Source organism: Schistocerca serialis, chromosome 9, assembly GCF_023864345.2.
Source record: "Schistocerca serialis cubense isolate TAMUIC-IGC-003099 chromosome 9, iqSchSeri2.2, whole genome shotgun sequence".
Taxonomy (NCBI): Eukaryota; Metazoa; Arthropoda; class Insecta; order Orthoptera; family Acrididae; genus Schistocerca; species Schistocerca serialis.
Window position 1 is genome coordinate 160753159 of NC_064646.1, and position 23324 is coordinate 160776482.

At 42.0% G+C, this 23324-nt stretch overlaps 1 protein-coding gene across 1 annotated transcript; it reads right to left on the reverse strand.

Annotated features, from left to right (window-relative positions):
- Positions 1–3011: 3011 nt before the first annotated feature.
- LOC126419445 (trypsin-1-like) lies at positions 3012–17902 on the reverse strand. The gene is made up of 2 exons (XM_050086633.1): positions 17603–17902; positions 3012–3410 (listed from the first exon to the last, which is right to left on the reverse strand). The coding sequence occupies exons 1-2, from the start codon at positions 17900–17902 to the stop codon at positions 3012–3014; spliced, it is 699 nt and encodes a 232-aa protein (XP_049942590.1).
- Between the last annotated feature and the right edge of the window lie 5422 nt (positions 17903–23324).

Sequence of the window (23324 nt, forward strand, 5' to 3'; positions counted from 1 at the left end):
GAGAGAACCAATTTTGTCCTTGCGCATGTTATTCGATAGAAGGCGGAATATGAAGAACTTACATTATCTTGACTGATCAGAAAAAGCTTTTAGCAGTGAGAACCGAGAGTTACTCTTTAGAACTAAGGAAATATAGGAATTAACTGGACGGACAGAGGAATAATTAATCAACTGTATCAGAACCAAAGCACAAAAATAAATACCAGTAACGTAAAGGAAGAGGCCAACATTAGAAAAGGAGGAAGATAAGGATTTGCCCCATCCTCATAACTGTGTAACGAGTTCATTGTGAAAGCTATTCAGATCATAAAGTACAAGACAAAGGACAAAAAAGCCAATGGTGAAGATACATTGTATTAGATTTGTTGATGACGTCATGATACATGAGACTCCGAAAAAGAATATTGCATAGACTCTTAAACTATGAAAATTAAAAGTGAACAAACGGAAAACAAGAATAATGGCAGTGTCGAAAAATATGGGATAAATGAAAACCAATATGAAAACTGATGCCCTCAGAATCGAACTGGTGAAACAATTTCAAGACACAAAGGAATTAATGATACTAGCTGCCAGCTGGCATTGATTTAAATTAATGTGGATAGCTGGAGAAAATTTGTGCCGGACTGGGAGTGGAACCCAGGTCTTCTGCTTACTAGGCAGATGCCCTGACCACTGCGCTAACCGGACACAGTGACCATCGCGGGTGCACGGTCTGCTGTTGCTCGACTCCCACTAGCCCCAAATATTCACAACTGAGTCACACACTATTAATGCAGTGCCTTTGCCCATTACCCTCAATACTTGTGGCATTTCGCCGATTGCTGGAAGAGTTCGAGCCTATTGTGCATATCCAGTGAAGTGTTCAATTGGTCGATCTCACCTTAATATGTTTGCGGTGTCTGTTATTGCCGACATGATGTCCGAAAGAACAGACACAGTTTCCATCCTGCAGCCATTACGAATAAATCAAGACACAGAGGAATTAATGACATTAACTGCCACTGGCCATTGATTTAAATCAATGGGGATAGTTGAAAATTTGGTCCGACCGGGTTTCGAACTTGGCTCTACTGCATACTTTTCTTTAAAAATTTCCTCTAGATCTCTTCCACTTCAGGCGTTGGCCCTATCACCCACACTACCCCAAAAACCTGTTTAACCTACAAACAGAAACATCTAATGCCGCCGCCCCTTACCCTGAAAGCTAACTGGAACGGATTTTTACTACTACTTCATAATCCGGCCGTAAGCAAATACGAAACACTTTTCCGATCGTCCTATAAAAAAGAGAGGGAAAAAAGAAATGACAAAATTTTTTTCCCGCTCCAGCGGAACGGGGGGTGGGGGGGGGGGGGGGGGGAGGAGCGCTTTCCGCAGCGGCCAAACAGCAAGGTGTCCAGGTTATTTTCCCGGCGATTGAGGTTTAAACACCCTGTAAATACTGAAATGTCTCACGTCAATCCATTCTCTGCTCTACCTTCAATCTCTTCTCACACCCCGTACTCTCCAATGCTCTGAAGGATGCGTAAACACGAGTGTCCAGGTTTAAGAGTCTGCAAGACATCTGTCGCCGAACTTTCCCCATCCAGTCAGAAAAGGTGCTATAAAATTCACGTGGATCAGATCTATGGGATTTGTTTCTCATGCCCCTTTACAGAATTATGCACAATTGTTCCAGTGAGACTGCCTCCAAGAACGTGACGTTGAACATGTAACACGTCAGCCTCAGATGCAAATAGAAACCAAACTTTACCCGAGTTTCAGCCAAAATAATTTGGCCATCTTCAGAAGTGAGTGACACTGAACTACTGCATGCCAAAGTTTGGCCATGTCAAGTGTAAAACTGTAGCACCGTTGTAACCAGTCGTAAATCTACATTACTTGGGCTGAAGAGAAACAGCAGGCCTCACTGCGCGGACGAGGTCGGTAGGTCGCGAGAGCTGCGCCGGAACAGTAGTTTAGTGTCACTCGCTTCTGAAGAAGGCCAAATTATTTTGGCTGAAACATGGGTAAAGTTTGGTTTCTATTTGCAGCTGAGGCTGACGTGTTACATGTTCAGTTATCACAGTTGCTGACAGGGCTGCACAATGTTAAAGATTCTTAAACGTTACGTTGATTGGTCGGTTGATCTGCGGGATGGGACCAAACTGCGAGGTCATCTGTTCCATCAGATTTGGGAGGAAGTCGGCCTTGCCATTTCAAAGGAACCAACCCGGCATTTGTCTGAAGCGATCCGGATGGCTGGGCGCGGGTTTGAATCGTTGTCCTTGCATATGCGAGTCTAGTGTGGAACCACTGCGACATCTTGCTTGGTAAGAATGTGTCGTCTCCCTGTGCTCTTCCTGAAGGTGGGAGGTCTGTAGAACGTCCTCAAAAAAAATGGCTTTGAGCACCATGGGACTTAACTTCTGAGGTCATCAGTCCCCTAGAACTTAGAACTACTTAAACATAACTAACCTAAGGACTTCACATATATCCATGCCCGAGGCAGGATTCGAACCTGCGACCGTAGCGGTGGCGCGGTTCCAGACTATAGCGCCTAGAACAGCTTGGCCACTCCGGCCGGCAGCACGTCCTCAACGTTATTGTCACGCCGCCGATCATCCTCACAAAGAGCACAATAATAATCTGTGATGATGTGGGAGATGATGGCCTGTCTCTCTGCATACTGCCTGTCTGCCGCAATAACAGACGTGATGAGCTACCTCATACAGTGTCTCCGTTCTCTGATGACGTGATAGAGAGAAGAACGTTCACTTGGGATGGAATCTTGCAGCCTCGCTCACTGATCTGGCTCCAGTGATCTGCAGGAGCCGCTCCTGTGTCATACGTACATACATAAAAAAAGACAAACACAAACACGTACATATATACATTTTATAATATGTACGGGTGTATGGATTTTGTTGTATTTAAAATCTATTAGAAAGCACAAATAACAGAATACAATGTCATGAATCTCCTTCCCTTAGTTACAAAATGGTTTGCGCGTTCGTCAGTTACGCCTGTCACACTCCAGTAATGTTTCTGATCCAGGGGCGCATGTACCCGACGTCGGTGTACATCGCCAGAGGGTACTCGCAGTCCTCGTCGCCCCAGGACACGATGCCGACCTGCATGTTTCCGGACACCAGCGGACTTCCGGAATCACCAAAGCAGACGCCCTTGTGGATGTTGCCGGCACACATCATGCTGTCGGTGACTGGAAGGATATCGGAAAATATCTTACTGCAAACCGATGTTTGGTCAACGTACAGGTCCACTTTTAGCAGTTCCTCTGGCCTCTGGAAATTTTGATCCAGTCCCCAGCCGGTAGCAGTGACAGGAAGGCCTGCAGGAGCCTCGTATCCGTCTGCAGGCAGCGCGACGGGCTGGATGTTCGGTCCGAGCGGGAACGGCTCAGAGGGCTGTGAACATACAAAAAGTTTGTAACGTCTCCTGGAAAAACACATATTATATATGGTAAAAAAAGAATAATTGAACTGGATGATTGTAATTGCGTGGACAATGGTTGTTTGAACTTTGTGTAATAAACACAAACCATTATGTGTCACGTTTTATACTTGTATAGAATTATGTACCGATTTTTTTAAAGATAATATCTGTATCGGCGAGTACTGAAACCGCCACAGACGATACTTATTAAATATCAAAGATGAAAATATATCACATAGCTATAAATAGTAGTGACCGAGCTTTAATTCCTCTGTCGTCTTTTTGGAGTTAGTAAGTAGGAAGAGCCTGTGACGTTATATTGTATGCTTGTGTAGCATTCTTTTGTCAAGATTGAGAGAAGAACGCCATTAGGCATTGATTTGTAAAGGTGTGTAAGAATTTAATCTGTCTAAATGTTTTGAATAGAGTTACTTAGTGAAAACTTGCATTATGATTTGTAATAAGCTTGCCTGGTATTTTATCCCATCTTTTAAGACATTTTCAGCTATTTAAATGTTATCGTGGTGCAGAGCTGCGCTACGAACGAACAAGCCGCTGCCGCGACGCATTAAAACTGCAATAAATGAAACCAATCATACCGCAAAGAAGCGGACAGGTAATAGTGAACTAAAATTATTTCTTTCAGCTTTCGGGATTGCAGGGCAGAGCAGCAGATTTTATGATGTGTTTTACAGGTGGACGCGGGCTGCGGATGATATTATATTATTAACAGTGCAAAAGGATAATTTACCTTCATGACATAAAAGAAATCTTGCTCTGCGTAGTTCTGGTCTGGCAAACATTACAGTAAAAACAGTTTTTCACTGATAGTAGACTCATGTTCTCGTGTTAGTCGTGGTACGTATTGGTGTTTAATTGTTGTCAAAAATCCACCGCAAAATTTTGATGTTGAACAAACATTGCGTACTGTAACATCAGTATTGATGATGAAATAATTTTCAGTAACCTTTCCAATAACTGTAAAGTAAGAAAGATATGTTGAACTTTATAGCGAATTAGAGTAACGAAACAATGTTCCTTTTATAGAAAGCCATATCCATAATAATAAGAACATAATATATTTTGTATTGATGAAAGTTAATGATCCAAAGAAAGTCAAAGCACAGCTTCCCTAAAGAGTATTTCAGGGCTCTTTTCGTAGCAACATATATTATCTCATATATTAGTTGTTACTCGAGCAATAACAAGCATACAGCGAAAAGTTACTCGTAAGGACTAGAACATCTCTATAATATACTGACTGAAATGCGAACTGTTATAACACAAACACACGTGGGATGAGTTGATTACGAGTAAATACCTCACGCGAGCTTACACTGATTACCCAGAATATTATGACCATCGGCCTAGAAGCGATGTAAACCGTCCAGGCTATAGCAGCGTCAGCTGGCAAGTAATGACAGCTAGTCAGACACACGCATGGTGCATTTAGTATCAGTGAGCGTGTTGTCTGTGTGTAGACTGGGGAAGGCGCACAATCTATCCAACTTTGCCCGAGGGCAGATTATGATGGCTCGGAGGATCGATACGAGCATTTCCGAAGAGTGCTGTGGTGAGTGTCCTCAACAGTTGGATAAACAATCGTGAAACGACTTCCAGATACCGTGGGTTTGGCCGATCACACCTCATTACAGATATCGAACTCGTAGGCTGGGCAGACTGGTAAAATAGGGCAGGCGGCGAACTGTGGCGATACTAACATCAGACTTTAATTCTGGGCAGAGTGCAAGCGTGTCTGAACACACAGTGCATCGAACACTGCTTACAATTGGGCCTCCGCAGCCAATGTTAACACCACGACATCCACAACTATGACTGAAATGGGCATGTGGCCATCCGCACTGGGCCTTGGAGCAACGGCAGAGCGTTGCATGGTCCGATGAATCCCGATACCATGCCAATGGGAGATCGCGAATCCGTCGTCTTCCAGGGCCACAGTTCTTGGACACCTGTACCGCGGGACGGAGAGAAGCTGGCGGCGGCTCCATCATGCTCTGGGAAACATTCACGTGGGCATCCGTTTTATCCAGTGAAGTTCGTGAAAGGAACCATGACGGCCTAGGAGTATCGTACAGCAACAGCGTAAACCCCTTGACGACGATCATGTTTCCCGACGTCAGTGGCATTTTTCAACAAGATAATGCGCCATGTCACAAGGCTAGGAGTTTTATGGAATGCTTCGAGAAACACAGTGGCAAGTTCCACTTGATTTGATGACCCCTCAACTCGCCAGATCTAAATGTGACCCTCGACGAAATTCTCGGGAATTATGTGACTTGTGTGTGCAGATATGGTGAGAGCTTCCTCCAGCGGCCTACCAAGGCCTCGTCGCTCCCACGCAACAGCTCGTCGCCGACGTTATCCGTGCCAAAGGTGGTCATACTAGTTATTAGGTACGTGTTCACAATGTGCTGGCTGATCAGTTTATTTTCAGTTCTTTTAGACAAGCGAAAAAAGGCTCTCCTGCGCAGGAAGATGGGTGTGATTACATGACGAGTATAGGGTACGTGTAACGTCACCCAAATAATTCAATTACAGATCACAGGACAGCATTTCCAATGGCTGTGAATGTTGCGGCGATTTGTCCGTCCGCAGCGATGATCTGAACTCTAGCCACGTCGGCTGTTTTACTTAGCGCTCAGTGCTGCGGTCGCCATTCTGCACCGTCTCCGTGAGCTGTAGCACACTGACCGAGAAGAGGTGGAGTGCTTTGCTTAGGCAGCTCTGGTCACAGCCTAACAGGGCGGTTCCCAACCATTCTTAGACCATTACCCCTGAGTGCACCCAGTCATTAGCCACTACCGCCGCCCTCTTTGCCCCTCCCCTCTGCCGTCTGTTGCCCCCACCCCCTCCTCCAGATTATCACCAAGTTCAGCACCTACGTAAACCACAGAATGAAAGACTTTTATTGGAACACTTTTATTTTTAAAATGAGGAGAGATGAATGATATTTAGTTTGTGCAAGTGTAAGGGGGAGGGAGGCGGGTGTTTTTAGATGAATGACGAAGGAATTCGTGGTGCCACGCAAATGCTCCCTAGAACTCCTTCTCAGATAAGAAAGCTAACTATCCACAGTGGCGGTAGACATTTGTTACAAAAAATACTTCCCTTGCATTACTCCTCTCTATTGCGGCATTTGCTTGACCTGCACACTGTAACCCCATTTAAAACCAAACAAGATAAAATGTGTGCACTATACTTACTGCTCATAAATCACATGATTGCTCCAGGCTGTTAATGCTTTGTGTCTGACCACAGACACTAATAGTAATAACAGCAGTAATAGTAATAATAATAATAATAATAATAATAATAATCACAATGCCACAAATATAGAATACATCACATACATTTAGCAACAGAAAGATTCACATTAAGCAGAAAGGAAGGAGGAAGGGATTTATCGGCATAAAAAACCTACATTATGGACAGGTAGACAATTTAAGAAAATTCTTCATAGAATGAGCAGAAACTAGCAAAATACACAAAGCAATCACTCACATAAATACATCGGCTACACCACTGCAATTTCATAACCACTTCTACAACCCTTTAGATCACATAACATCAACAGATACAAAGAAAGTAAACTGGAAAAGGAAAACACTACATGGCAAGCACCCATATCATCTAACACAGCCACACATCGATCAAGACGCATCCAACACATGGCTAAGAAAAGGCGATATGTACAGTGAGACGGAAGGGTTGCAATACAGGATCAAACAATAAACACCAGATATTACAGCAAGCATATTATTAAAGATACCAATACCACAACAGATAAATGCAGACTTTGCAAACAACAAATAGAAACAGTAGATCACATCACAACCGGATGTACAATACTAGCAAATACAGAACACATCAGAAGACATGACAATGTAGCAAAAATAATACATCAACAGCTTGCCTTACAACATAAACTTATAAAACAACACGTTCACACATACAAGTATGCACCACAAGATGTACTGGATGAAACGTTGAAAGGTGGCTACACTGAGCCACAGCGCCAGAGATTACGCCAAAGAGTATTATTCAGCCGCCTCCACTGGCAGTTCTTGTCGAGAAGTCGTGGTGGAATGTGCTTATTGAGAAGTAGCAGTACGCAGTCCTTGTTGAGATGTGGCAGTGGTGAGTCGTTGATGAGAAGTTCCCATGGAGAGTGCTTGTTCAGATGTTGTCATATTGTTTTGATGGGCTAGACACCAGATATTGTTGGATTGGGGATGCCGTAATGATCAGAGTGTGCTTTTCGTCAATATATACGAAGGTAAAAAAAATTCCTTTTCTTTATTATATCAATGTCTTAAACAATAATGCCTCTTGGTCACAGGTTCAGTCAACAAAGCATCTGGCTCGTGTTCTTGTATTAGACTGTATTTCTGGTTTCTATGTACAATTATAGTATTTCTGTTTATTTTTTTAATTACTTCAGTATAAATGGTATTTAAAATATCTTGTCTTATTGAGGAAGAACCGTGCCAGATTTGTACGTTGAATCACACTTCCACACACAGAACAGTTACTCTTGTGCTTTGTTGTTTCGTAGGTTTTATAGTTGCTGTGGACTTAATTAATTAATTGTGTTAACGGAAATTTCCTTTCATTCTTTGTTGTTGTTCTATGCAGTCAGATTGCGTACAAATACTAGTCAGGGCCAACCGTTTACGAGACTTCGTAATCGGACATACAGTGACTAAAATTAAAAAATATTTGCATTGTATTTAATTAAGCCCCCATGCAACGTCCCCTTAGAAAAATTTCTGAATTACTGTGCTGATAAACCTTTTACATTATTTGCTTTTCAAACAGCTGAGCAAAACTGAACGTACTCAAACATTCACTAAAGTGACACACAATATTTTTAGCGCAACGCAATCTGACTATCAAAAATCCCTACAAAAGAATGGCCCTGACTAACATTAACCTACACCTTTCACAAATCACTTACCTCACCAAAAATCTTCGTTACTCGAACTACTGCAATACAGCGTGCGCCACTACTGCCAGCTAAATAAAAGATTCAAACTAATGAAGGCACTAACTACTAATAGGCATGGTTAGCAAATGAAAGATTCTGATAGCGAACAAACAATGTATTTACCTCAATAGTGTTCAAAAGTCATACTGTATATAGCAGTTCATGACATCCAGTCTTACAAATTTCAAAACTCCGCCATCTCTTTCCCCACATCCACCACTGCTGGCGGCTCACCTCCAACTGCGCATTGCTACGCGCTGTTAACATCCAGCTGCCCAACACTACAATGGCAGACAACAATGCAAACTAGCCACAGACTGCACAGACCACAGCTAGTGATTTTCATACAGAGCGCTACGTGGCGTTACCAATAAGAAAACCTACACAGCCTTACATGGAGAATGATGAATACAAATTATACTGGAACAGAACCATTATAAGAGATAAATCAACACCACATAACAAACCTGACATCATACTCACCAATAAAGAGAAGAAATTAACACAACTAATCGAAATATCCATACCCAATACAACAAATATACAGAAGAAAACAGGAGAAAAAATAGAAATATACATCCAACTGGCTGAGGAAGTCAAGGACATGTGGCATCAGGATAAAGTTGACACTATACCAATTATACTATCAACTACAGGAGTCATACCACACAATATCCACCAGTACATCAACGCAATACAGCTACATCCTAACGTATACAAACAACTACAGAAATCTGTAATTATTGATACATGTTCCTAAATGCAATGTAACATATGCCGCACAGTTAAAAGGAAGCCACGCTCGATCAAGGTCCGCGTCACTTTCCATTTTCAACCATATATAACGTCTGAGAAAGGAAATAAATAATAATAACAATAATACTGCGTGGCCAGCCGCGGTGGGCGAGCGGCTCTAGGCGCTTCAGTCTGAAACCGCGCGACTGCTACGGTCGCAGGTTCGAATCCTGCCTCGGGCATGGGTGTGTGATGTCCTTAGGTAGTTAGATTTAAGTGTTCTAAGTTCTAGGGGACTGATGACCTCAGATGTTAAGTCCCATAGTTCTCAGATCCATCCAATACTGGGTGCAGCACAATAGTAGCCCTAATGTAGTTACTGCTGAAGAAATTTTGGAACTAATGCAGGTACTGTCTACAACTTGGAGAAGACACTTCCGTAAGATATTTAGCGTGTGCTACGTATATGTCTCACTTTTACCATCAACGATGTACGGGACAAAGCACAAAATACGTGTGTAGTGGGTGGACTAAGTGAGAATCGTGTAACCTACATCGAATTAATGCCATTAATTGAGGGAAAGTAATTATTGATAACTTTTATAATCAATATTAGACTTACAAAATTGTGATAATGGTAATGATCTTCTGAAAATAACCTAGAGTCACGACTGAAACACAATCGAATCGCTTACATTTTACCCCTCAGAAAACTTCATTTCACCCTGCAGGGGTAATTACCTCCATGTTGGGAACGATTTGTCTAATATAATAGTCAGGATACTACGTCACTTTTCTGTTACCCACCGCAACTGCAGCACAACAAGCGGCCAGGAAGTTATTCCCGTTGAGTTTGGCGCGATCCTGTGAAAGCGAATTGTAATTGCTTATTCTGATTTGGAGAATGGTTTTACAGACAGGAGCGTCTGTAGCACAATAAATTTCACACCACATACGTCTTTTTTTTTTTCTTAAGATTTCATATTGATCGTACGAGTTGTCAGCCGCTACAGTACAGAATAGTTTATTTACGATTTTCTTTTAACCTACAGGTATTCACTGGAGAATGTCTTATTCTTCACGTACAAAAAACTGCCAGTAAACAGCAGAAGACTTGATATGTCTTGAGAGGCATCTTATATCTACTCAGAAACGTACAGTTTCGTTCACTACACTTCCAGTCAATTCAGTGAATGTGGAACATAGAAAACGTCTATGGAATGCAATACGTAGGTTACTTAACGTAGCAGATAATTTATCACAACTGCGACTGAAGAAAAAAACCACACAGACGTAATAATAAAAGAACAAAAGCAATGAAACTATTTCGCAACACAAAAGAAACCGATTCCACAATTGTTCTTGCAGCTGAGCCACAAACGGCAGCAACAAATACACTTACAAATATATTTATGTATTAGAAAATCGAGTGAAGTGTAAGACAGTGCGAGACATTAGGCTCCCTACAAAGTTATTACATGTGAAGCGAAGTGCCTGTCACAACAAGAACAGACAACAAAAGAAATACACTCTTTCCATGCATGAAGCATGTGTTTATATTCTCTTGTTTTCAGCAGAATAAGTTGCAATTACACACATATTCGAAAGTATTTCATCACCATTAAGTTGTAGCTTATGTACCCGAACCAGGGAGATTCGACTGTTTTACGTGTATCTCACGAACATTAATGTCTCTTGATAATTTACTAATGCTTAGAACACAATAAATATTTCAGTACATAAATAGAAAAATAAATAAAAACAAACTTTAATTTTACGGCTGCTTTCTCGCCGCTAGGGGTGCTCGTACCGGCGCAATTAACAGACGCTAACACTCCTCACAGCAGTGAGTGTCGCAACTGTATATCTTAGACTGATTCTGACTGGCGGATAGGCACAGGGTCTGTTTTGATACACCTTGGTAGTCTACGCGTCGTGGACTTTGACTTGCGAGTCTCACAGAAACCTATTGTTGTGAATCAGACTATTCACAAACGTTGGGTAGACTTGATAGCTTGTTGCAGAACTGTGTCTACTCTGTAGTGAGGGGTTCGTTACTACGAGTCGTGATCAGCTAAGGTAGTTTTGATAGCACGTTGCGGAATGATGTTTGTTCTGTTGTAAGCATTCCGTTACTCTGAGTTGCAATCAGCCAAGATAGTCTTAACTGCTAGTTGTGAAGCTTGTGCCTACTCTATTGTTGGTGTTCCGTTATTATAAATGTGTTCGCCAAATTTGTGTGTTTGTTGGTAGCTAGTTATTACGGGTTGTTGTCAGCCATGTGATTTTGGTAATTTTGTTTTCTGGCGTCGAACAATGCGGAGCTTATTGGAAGCACTGACCGCCGGTATTCGAGTGAACATCAAGCTTATCGTCTTGTTTCGAAATTTGAAGAAGGTAGAATCGTTAACATGAGGGGCATCGTAATGCCTGACCTCCGGATTTCACACAAAATTGGCTATAACACGAACGCCGCAGAACAAATAGGCACTGACCTTCCAGAAGGAGGACACCGCGAGGAGTTGGTAATTAGTTCCACTGGCTCTGACAAGTAGATGGGTGACAACAGCTGAAATATGGCCACATGTTTAGAGGTGGAGTGTTTGCGTAATGTAGGGTCGCAGTCATCTGTGACACTGACATTGTGTGGTTTACAACGGTGTCTCCCTTTCACATGCGGCGGTCAGACCGTCGTGTCCGTCAACAACATGGCGCAAGATAAGCACGCAGCGACTATCGAGACCCAAAATCAAGTGGAGTTATGATTTGGCGATCTATTTAATATATTAAAATCACTCATTTGGTAACTGCTAAAGAAAAATGTAGCTCTCAGCACTATCTGGCGAGAATAATAAATCCTATAGTAATACGGTACCTTCCCAGCAGGAAGATGCAAGTCCCTACATTAGAGTCCTCACCACGAGCTCCTTGAAGAACGTACGGGATGCTTGACTGCACTGCCTCACCCTCTGGTTCGTCACTCCAAGATGATGTCTGGTACGCGGCCGAACGGTGTGTAGTTCGGTGCCAGCATCCAGACAGCAGTCTTCGGGATCCGACACAGTATCTATTCCAGTCATGGCAACAGCAGCTGGCCGAGACAGACATAGCAACAGAGAAGTAACCGATTTTGTGACTTTTACTTGTTCCTAACCAGGAGCGAAAATGGTTCAGATGGCTCTGAGCACTATGGGACTTAACATCTGAGGTCATCAGTCCCCTAGAACTTAGAACTACTTAAACCTAACTAACCTAAGGACATCACACACATCCATGTCCGAGGCATGATTCGAACCTGCGACCGAAGCGGTCGCGCGGTTACAGACTGTAGCGCCTAGAACCGCTCGGCCACTCCGGCCGGCTAACCAGGAGCGAATTTTATAACATCATATGTGTGCTTTAATAGTTTAGTTTCTTGAGTTTATGCGTGTGAAGGTTCTCGCGCTTTCGTTTGCGTCAGATAATAAACCAATTTGGTCAGATATTACAAGTTCCCCATCAGGGGCGAATTATTTAGTTTTTACCTGAGTGCTTCAGTAGTTAAGTTTTTGAATATTTGCGTATTAATCTAACTTATTAGAGACAATTCCTGCGTTTTCGTCAGTGTATGCAGTAGAGTTCCGGAGCACCTGCAGATAGTCCATTTCTGGATAGTCTAGGTTTCCACAGACTTCCGTTTGGGCAGGGACTGTGACTGTTTTGTGTGGATTCAAGTCAGTTTGTGCACTTCACTCTTAGCCCCAGGCTGTGATGGCTTCAGTTACACAGCTTGAGGCTGCAGTGCATGGGCATCACTGTTGTGGTCTAGTGGAAGGTCGCCCTAGGGCATAGCAGACGGCGAAAGACTTCCCAGGCGGCTTCACATAAGCTCCCCCCCCCCCCCCCAAGTTAGTCTGACAAACAGGTTCCAGGTGATATCTGTGGCTGACACTGTTGCTGATTCAGATGCCGTCGCTTGTCCTGTTTCAGAGGAAACCTCTCAGCCATGACAAACACAGAGGGTTGGATTATTGATAGTTGTGAGGTCAACGTTAGGTGCTTTATGGGGCCCCTTAGAGACATGGCTGCCAAGAACGGGAAGAAAACCATTGTGAACTCCGTGTGCATACCTGGTGGAGTCATTCCAGATGTGGAATGGGTCCTCCCGGATGCCATGAAGAGCACAGGATGCAGCCAACTGCAGGTGGTGGCTCACGTTGGTACCAATGATGTGTGTCACTTTGGATCAGAGGAGATTCTCTTTAGTTTTGAATGGCTTACAGAAGTGGTGAAGGCTGCCAGTCTTGCTTACGAAATGAAAGCAGAAGGACCGATTCTGGACCTCTGGTACAGAGCCGAGTGGAGGGTCTGAATCAGAGGCTTAGATGGTTCTGCGACCGTGTAGGCTGCAGATTCCTCGACTTGCGCCATAGTGTGGTTGGTTTTGGGTTACGGTGAGTATTTACGCCGAGTAATTTTAATAATTAACAGCCAAAGCTGCACCATTTGCCTAGAATTTACTTAGGTTTCTGTCAGGATAACACGATCTTCTTCAGAATAATAGTAACTACCATCTCTCCACAGTGGACATAATCAAGCTAAAGCTACAAATCCGTAAATTATCGTCAGACTATAAAACTTATTTGGAACTACCTCGGCCCCACTTCGCCGCCGCGATGCGGCAGCCACGACTGCTGTACTGGAACTGACCGTAGCGTCATGAGGCCCGCCTAGGCGGACTCAATACCTTGCGCCTGAGCATAAACTGTGTGATAGTTACTTGTTGGGACGAGACGTGAACTTAACTCCTGACCTTGAATTTACTAGTAAGGTGAAATAAAAGGTACAGCTGAGGAAAAGGGCGTATATGTTAACCTGTACAGAACGTACTTAGATCGACTGTCTTAACATTTATGAAGTATTCATTGGTCATGGTATGAGGAAGACATGTACTTACAAGGTATGGCCTATCTAGGAAAATTTTTGTGCTTAAGCACGATGTTTAATCACCTAAGGAGAACATAGGAGTGGCAATGATAATATAAAGCCAACGTCGTCATTATTACGATTAGGCCTAGCAGTTTTTAAGATGTAATTGTTAAGCACTTGCATAGCTATGGTTACAACGCATGAACATCTTATTGACTTAGCACACAAATGGTCATGATTGAACTTCGGAACAAGTCTATATCTAATCTGTAATATCTGGCAATGCGGGCCTTATAAAATAGATAGTCATTATTTAAGATTAGTATATTTGACCTGAAATGGTCTAGAATCAAGTCAAAAGCTAATGCACGTGCTTCATTGAGCTTCTTGGCGAAGTTATGGTTATGATTTGCAGAAAACACTGAAGTAGGAGATAATGTGGCGGCAATGGGGTACTCAATTTGCCTCCATGGAGGTGATCCACACACATACTGTTAAAACTGTGTGTGGACCACTGCCATCATAATTCGGGCCTGGTGACCACTGCCATTGAACTTAGGGAATGACAGCGGAAATATGGTTCAAATGGCTCTGAGCACTATGGGACTCAACTGCTGAGGTCATTAGTCCCCTAGAAATTAGAACTAGTTAAACCTAACTAACCTAAGGACATCACACACATCCATGCCCGAGGCAGGATTCGAACCTGCGACTGTAGCGGTCACGCGGTTCCAGACTGCAGCGCCAGAACCGCGCGGCCACTTCGGCCGGCGCGGAAATATGCTTAAAGCTAAAGTGTGACTTGACGAACATCGCTCCAGTCAGCACACTTAAAATAATTGACCGGCATAGGTCAATATGTACTTAAGGAACTAGTCTAAATTATGGGATGATGACGGAAAATGGTTAAATTACGTGATTTGGCGAGCAACGCTCCAAGGACACCATTAAACGTTATTGAGTAAGATCAAATCAAACTGATCTGGCTAGTCTGAACCAAAACTTAGTATCCAGTAGATTGTGGCAAGGGTATGTTACCCTCTCGTAATACAGGGTGATTCAAAAAGAATACCACAACTTTAAAAATGTGTATTTAATGAAAGAAACATAATATAACCTTCTGTTATAGATCATTACAAAGAGTATTTAAAAAGGTTTTTTTTCACTCAAAAACAAGTTCAGAGATGTTCAATATGGCCCCCTCCAGACACTCGAGCAATATCAACCCGATACTCCAACTCGTTCCACACTCTCTGTAGCATATCAGGCGTAACAGTTTGGATAGCTGCTGTTATTTCTCGTTTCAAATCATCAATGGTGGCTGGGAGAGGTGGCCGAAACACCATATCCTTAACATACCCCATAAGAAAAAATCGCAGGGGGTAAGATCAGGGTTTCTTGGAGGCCAGTGATGAAGTGCTCTGTCACGGGCTGCCTGGCGGCCGATCCATCGCCTCGGGTAGTTGACGTTCAGGTAGTTACGGACAGATAAGTGCCAATGTGGTGGCGCTCCATCCTGCTGAAGTATGAATTGTTGTGCTTCTTGTTCGAGCTGAGGGAACAGCCAACAAATGCTTGCTGGATGCGTGCTACATTTTCATCACTCGTTCTCGGCCGTCCAGAACTTTTCCCTTTGCACAAACACCCATTCTCTGTAAACTGTTTATACCAACGTTTAATACACCACCTATCAGGAGGTTTAACACCATACTTCGTTCGAAATGCACGCTGAACAACTGTCGGCGATTCACTTCTGCCGTACTCAATAACACAAAAAAGCTTTCTGTTGAGCGGTCGCCATCTTAGCATCAACTGACGCTGACGCCTAGTCAACAGCGCCTCAAGCGAACAAATGTACAAATAAATGCAACTTTATAGCTCCCTTAATTCGCCGACAGATAGTGCTTAGCTCTGCCTTTTGTCGTTGCAGAGTTTTAAATTCCTAAAGTTGTGGTATTCTTTTTGAATCACCCTGTACTTATATGGATATGACTGCCATTAATTAAGTTAATAAAAAGTTGTGTATTACTAGGTGATGGCATGACTGCTGTCGTATACACATAGTATTGACCACAATCGGTCATATTGAAGGATTATGTGGTAGCACATATGTCCTGTAAATGAGTAGTGACTTGGTGATCGTCATTCCCGTTACTAAACGTACATGCTGTTGACTGATGAAGTTATTATCCACTATTTAAATCAAGTGTGGGAGAGAAGGTGGACAAGGTTAAGGAGTTGGTCTTCAGCGGAGAAGGAGGGTCAGAAGCCACAATGGGTAAGGGGAGGGAGGTGGTGTTGATTGAGGTGGTGACGGATACGACTGGAGAGGATGGACTCGAAGACCTTACTGAAGACGATAGGAAGAGGCGACGGAAGGAGGTTTGTTGCGTTTGAGGAATAAGAGGACGTGGGAAGTCTTCCACAGGTCAGGGCAGAAGCCGGTAGAGAGCATGACGTAGTAAAATTGGCAAAGACAGTCAGGAATGAAAGGGGGCATTCCCTGAGGTGACAGTAGGTGACACAGTCGTGACCAGGGGCAGTGTTGCGTTTTGACTGGAGGATGTCATGTCATGTGCTGTGATTGGAGTGTTGATGCCGCAGGGGGGCAACTGCCCCAAGTACTGGAGACTGGGAGCAAGGGGAGCGACCGAGGTAACCGCGCATTACATGACGGTGGGGAAGCGGATTTTAAATATCAGTTCGGTTTTATAAAATAAGAATTGTTTTTCTTTTTTAGTGTGGCTTTGCTGTCTAATAATAAAAATGGTAAATACGTTATTCCTTTAAAAACTGCTTAAAAATTAATGTACATCCCTTCCCAGCCGAAAAGTCACCTTTTTGAACTTTTAAGTACTCGGCCTAATTCTAATGGTTAAATGAGAATGTATTTTGTTATTATTTGTTGTTTATAAGGGGAAAATGTGTTTAGTACCAAATACGTAAGTAAGGATGTTTTTTTCCACAAATGTTCAAATGTGTGTGAAATCTTATGGGACTTAACTGCGAAGGTCATCAGTCCCTAAGCTTACACACTACTTAACCTAAATTATCCTAAAGGTCGAACACACACACCCATGCCCGAGGGAGGACTCGAACCTCAGCCGGTACCAGCCGCACAGTCATGATTGCAGCGCCTAGACCGCTCGGCTAATCCCGCTCGGCTTTCCACAAATAACCTCGTGCCTTTATACTAATTTCCACCACTGTAGATCTGGTTCACAGTGCATAAGACGAAATGTCACCTTACCTGCACGACACACCGAGCGGGGTGGCGCAGTGGTTAGCACACTGGACTCGCATTCGGGAGGACGACGGTTCAATCCCGTCTCCAGCCAACCTGATTTAGGTTTTCCGTGATTTCCCTAAATCGTTTCAGGCAAATGCCGGGATGGTTCCTTTGAAAGGGCACGGCCGATTTCCTTCCCCATCCTTCCCTAACCCGAGCTTGCGCTCCGTCTCTAATGACCTCGTTGTCGACGGGACGTTAAAACAACACTAACCTAACCTAACCTGCACGACAACGATGTCGTTGTCAAGACTGGTGCTGTTGAAGTTCTCGTGGTAAACGACTCTCGATATGTTGAAGACGACGCCGCCACTCTCGCGTGTCGTCGATCCGGCCCGCAGCAACATCTTGGTGACGTCGTCATAGAAGCAGTGACCGGCTGACATTGCCCACGTCGTGCTGATTATGGACGCGCCGCACTCGTGCCTGACCAGGAACTGTATGGAGAGGTTCCACGGGTACTCTGATATGGTGGTCGCGTTGCCATTCACGATACGTCCATGGCCCCTCCTGCTCCAAGGCATCCTAGCTCTTGGGGCCGATAAGGCTGGTACCAACAGGCACACCACGATGACAAGTGCTCGCAACATTGTGGCCAGCGAGAGTGTCCTACTCCTGAAGACGGCTTCCCTTTATAATGCCACTTCGTGCTTAAAATGATCTGTCTGGCGCAACTGGTTTTTCCATTTACGTTTTTACCTACTATCAGGGATATTAAAATTTAAGACCGTTGGCGTAGTACATCGTTTAAGGTCAAAGTCAGTTCTAATCTTAACAAATGAGCTCGTCTCGTTTATCGTTCTATTTTTATTCTAGCTTTTTATAAGCTAGTCATTATAAACTAATTATCAGATAAGTATCACTGTATCTTAAAGCGATGAAACTCGATTGTTTTGTGAGTAGTGCTAACGTGGAATGGTCGTGTTCAATCAGTATTCAGTATCAGACAAAGACCGGAAATTTTGGTTTTGATTGCAAATCAATAGGTTAATTTTTTAATACGTCTAAGTGGAAGGGACATTTTCCTGAATAGGAAAATATAATTATTATTGTAATATATGAAACAAATGCTCATCAATCACATATATTATTTCTCTAGTCAAGATGCCTTTTTCTCAACACATACCAGTCGTACAGTCGATGAATGAGGTATCTTTACGAAGGTTTTTCAACCGGCTTCTGACGTTGCATACCAATTTTTCGCTAAAACTTTCTATTTGTGGAAAATTTTAACGTAAAAGAAACTTTTAACTATCATACTCAAAAAGGCACCATGGTTGCCCAGCTCATACCTTTATTTGACGAAGTTAACTTACTATTTGTCCAATGAATACCCGTTTATCATCTGCGTTTCTTCTCGGTGTAGCAATTGTAATGGCCAGTAGTGTATAATGCAATGTTTGATTGTTATCCTTGCCAACTCTAACACAGTTGTGAATTACTCGTAGACAAATCATTTCAGCAACACGCCGTAGTCTCATGCCCTGCTCACCATTGGATACCTCCAGCTCCGCCTCCTTTTCCCATTAGCACCAAATATTGTGACTGTGTGGTAGACAACATGTGGGGCGTCGCATGCCGTAAATATCATTGGCCTTTTGCAACCTCGGACTCAAGGTGTTCCTTGTGAGATAACCGACACAAGAACAGCCACGAAAGTCATGTCTTTTGAGTTATTTCAAAAGATTTGCGAATCATTTACCCATCATACCCTCCCTGTCCAAAACTGTGGAACATTAGCTACTATTGAAATTAAATCAACGACTGTCCATGTGCAGACTCCGGCGGAAGTTGAGACAGTGGATGCAACTATAAAATTCCATAATATTCCATAATGTTTCATAACAATTCCTCATCACAGAACATTTATTGGTGAGCTGCATATGTGGAATGGAATTTCTACAGAAGAGGAAAGCACTTGTCGGCCAGTCTCGTGGTAAATGTTTGTTATGTGCAGGTGACAAAGAGTTGGTATTACCTCTCATAAGAAGTCAAGTAGGACAGGGCAAGTTTTACCAATGTGTTAGAGTTAGATTTTAGGGTGTAGAGGTTCTGCATATGGACAGTTTCTACCTCTTCTACTCAGAGGACGTGAGTTCGAATAATCAACACAGTGATGTGCAGGCTCGTAAAGATCACATTATAGGAACAACTGTAGAATCTGTGTATCGAGCTGATCATCAACAGGTTGAATTAACTGATCTCTTATGGTGTTAAACACAGGCGTCTACTAAGAAGCCTAGTATTATTACAGGTTATGAATACAAAATAGAAGTAGTCCCTTAGAGACGCATTGGTACTCTACTTACTCCATCCTGTGAGCCTGAAGAGGGCAGACACTACGGAGATAAGATGTATACTAGAATGGAAGTTCATAGAAACCTCTCTTTCGCCTTACAGTAGTCGCAGTAGTGAAGGCAGGCGGCAGTGTACGATTAGTATTGGATGCACAGACCATTAATAAAATTGCACTTCATTCAATTTTAGACGAGAAGCAAAAACTCTTTCTAAATATATATATAATGTGATACAGATAACGTTGTGACGTGTATAACTACACAGCAGAAGCCTACTTGCTCTCATATTTGAGAAATACGAGCACTTTCAAATCTCTCTTTGGTAATGTAGTTACTGCTTACTGAAATCACGAGGTTTTAAAGACAGATGGAGCTACGAAATTTTAACTGCCTATCATCGATATCCCACAAGAAGAATCTGGGAGGAGAAAGAGAGACAAGCTATTATTTCACTTACCTCTCACACCAAACAGAGGAAAGTGCAATACGGCAAGAGATTACATAACACACGAAGATATAAATTCCTCCACTGAACAGACCTTTATTGAAAAGGAAAAATCTAAATGGGAGATGCTGTTTACTGGACCTTACAACATTGTGAGACTGTCTCATGAAGAGAGCAATCTACTAACATTTCGCGAATCCAACTGCATTAAAGGCATATATGCACATCAAGAGTTGAAAAGTATGTCCCATGGTTATACATTTTCTTTCATTCCTCCTATATGTTTTCATGTTTGTATCTTTAATTATGTAGTAACATTTTATCGGTACATACTACGATATGAATTAGTTGTTAGATTGTTATACAAACGAATCTCATTTATGTGAATATTTTCTTAGTGTGTGGCTAATTACTCTCACGAGAAAGTCAAAGTAGCAAAGTTTTTGAAAATACTAGAAGCCAATTAATGTAAATATAAGCTACAATATGATTATTATTAATCAAAACAAATCGTACAGAAATGACATGTGTCATGACTCTCTCATTTGTATATGGATGGATACACTAACAATAAGTCAATTTTCATTTCATGTAGAATAAATTTTGCACACATATTCTACTGTACACTCTTATTTAAGATGTGCTAAGGTGGATCACGCCTAATTCACTAAACGTTGTGCATTAAGTCAATTCGGTGTTAGCTATTGCAGTTTCGTGCATCGTTTGTACTCCTCTCTTGTGAAGCTAACTGGTGTTTTCCCTTTCTTGATAATTTCGAAATAAATATTTTTCAATTTTCACACGAGAACAGCGATTTACTTCACTTTGATAAAGTTTACTGGGCACTTTGTATTGACTCAGGTATACGTGTGTAAAGTTAGACCTCATAATCATGGGCACTTATATAATTTTAATCGTGAATATAGAGGTTTTTGTAAATAAATCATGTTTAATAGTAATTACATAAATACAACACTTGTATGTGACAATATAAACACCTAATAGATGGAGGATAATGGGACAGTAATTCTGGTCGTCATAAATCTTGCTGTGTAGACCAGAAGACATTCTTTTACACTGACTTCCTTTCTAAAACTTAAAAACAGAAACTTACCGTCTTAAACACTACGTAAGTGACGTGAAGAACATGAAACCTTCAATCTAGTGTGTCGCAATAGACGGCAAATCTAGAGTGAAGTTTAAAACCAGTGACATTTTTCACTGACCTTACGCGCGGTGATGGTATGTTTTAACTGCATGCAGAAGTGCGTGAAAAAACCTCAGTGTAGACAGATTCAGTCTCCTATTTAGAAACCACCTGTTACCTGCATTGTGTAGTCACCTTTGGAAACCAACTGTACCAATGGAATACGTAAATATGGAACGCCATACATCGGACCATTGACGCGGTACGCCAACCGCGCGACAATTGGAGGTTCAAAATTTACGAAACTCTATGCAGTTTTCGCCTAAGGGCATAGTATTACACATTGCCTACGTGGGCACTGACGTGAATATATTTGAAAATTGACATGTTGTAGCAAGTGACAACTGTGTATGCAGCGCATTTCTTATATGAATGAAACACATAACAGCGGAAGTGGCAATGCAAACATACAAACGAAATACACAATCCACCCCACAGCTACATTTATCAACTAAACAAAAATATAGTATGTTATTGTGCTATATACGCAAACAAATCAAAATATTGTATTCCGTAATACTCACACCAATGTATCACAGTTGCATGTAAACCTTATCCAATGAGGTGGCAAGCCATCGCAAGGATATCACTTGTATCTTGATACCGATCATCATCTGACAACGTCACGATCTGTACATCACGATCCTTGTCGTTGTTCAAAGGTCCTGTCTTCAGACCTCTATATCACATTCCTGCTGGTGGTCTGCTCATTTCACCAAAGCCATACAGCAACATATCGGCACCCAACAATCCGAAGTTCTACGTTATATGGTATTTTGCGGATTATAATACGTTATGAACTATAAAACGCACCTTAATTTTTAAGAAATTTCTTCACAAAATAACACTTTTACCATTTTTATCAATAGTCTACAAATTTAAACTAAAAAAATTCTTAGTTTATAAACCCGAACTAATCTTTAAAATCCCTGAAAATTGTCATCTGCTCTTTCTCTTTCTTCTTCTTCTTTCTCTTCGTTGTCATCATTGTCCTCCTCATATATTAGATGGTCTTCACTGCTTCCGAGAGCGTTACCTACGCAGCACTTCTTGAAAGATTTAACAATAATGTCTTCTCTCTGGACCACGACTGTTTTATACACTGACACACTTTGTAGGTCGTCTTAAAGCTGCCTTCGGCGAAACTCCCTTGGGCGTGAATTCGAGTTGGGTTTCATCCCATCATCCATTTGCCCCATTCCTCTTTTCTATACACTTTAAATGGTTTATTTATCGAGACTTCAAGATGTTGCAGTTGCGAAGTAAGTTCTCCGAGAATAACAGCAATCTCTGTATTTCCCTGTTTCATAAGGGCTGACCACGACGTTGGGATCACATATTTACTTCAAACTTCGTAGACTTTGTAATGGTTCTTTATTTAAGTGACCATTACGGCACTCCAACCCCAGTTCTCGATACCAGTAATATCGTACTACTTTTCTGCGAAGTAACACACATATTTTTGTGACAATATTCACATTTGGTTTTATTAATGTATAGGTACTCCGATGTATCGATATATTACAGTGATATGGTTCTTGTGTGTATTCATTTCTGTGAGCCTGTCATAATCTTTGATTTACTTGTAACCGTTTCGGCGCGAATGCGCACAGAGCAGTCTTTGTTTCACTTTGCAGAAGTTGGTTGTTATTTCCCTTTGTAAAAGAACAGTCAAGTCTTGTGTTTGGTTAAAGTGGAAACTAAATCTATGAAGATTGATACAAAACTGTTTTCTTGATGATGTGACAATTAAGAAGAAGTATATGTGAATTTACAGGAAGTTTAATAAAAATGTGGATCGTGAACACCAAGTCAAAAATTATTTCTACCATACCATTGTTCTGATCTGGGATTGTTTGATCATTAAGAATTTCCTGAGAAACGCATTTGTTAGGTCTTCAAATATTGCTAAAATACAGATCTAGACCTTCTAGCAGTCAAAGTGGAATCACCCTAGAATCAACAATATGTGCCATAACAACTTCGACGAAATCTAC

Bases quoted from the DNA above. Each gene is read 5' to 3' on its own strand.
- LOC126419445 (XM_050086633.1), bottom strand. From the start codon at position 17,902: ATGCCTTGGAGCAGGAGGGGCCATGGACGTATCGTGAATGGCAACGCG. The intron at 3,411-17,602 runs GTTAGGTTAGGT...GTATGTTCACAG, and splicing joins ACGACATCGTTGTCGTGCAG to CCCTCTGAGCCGTTCCCGCT.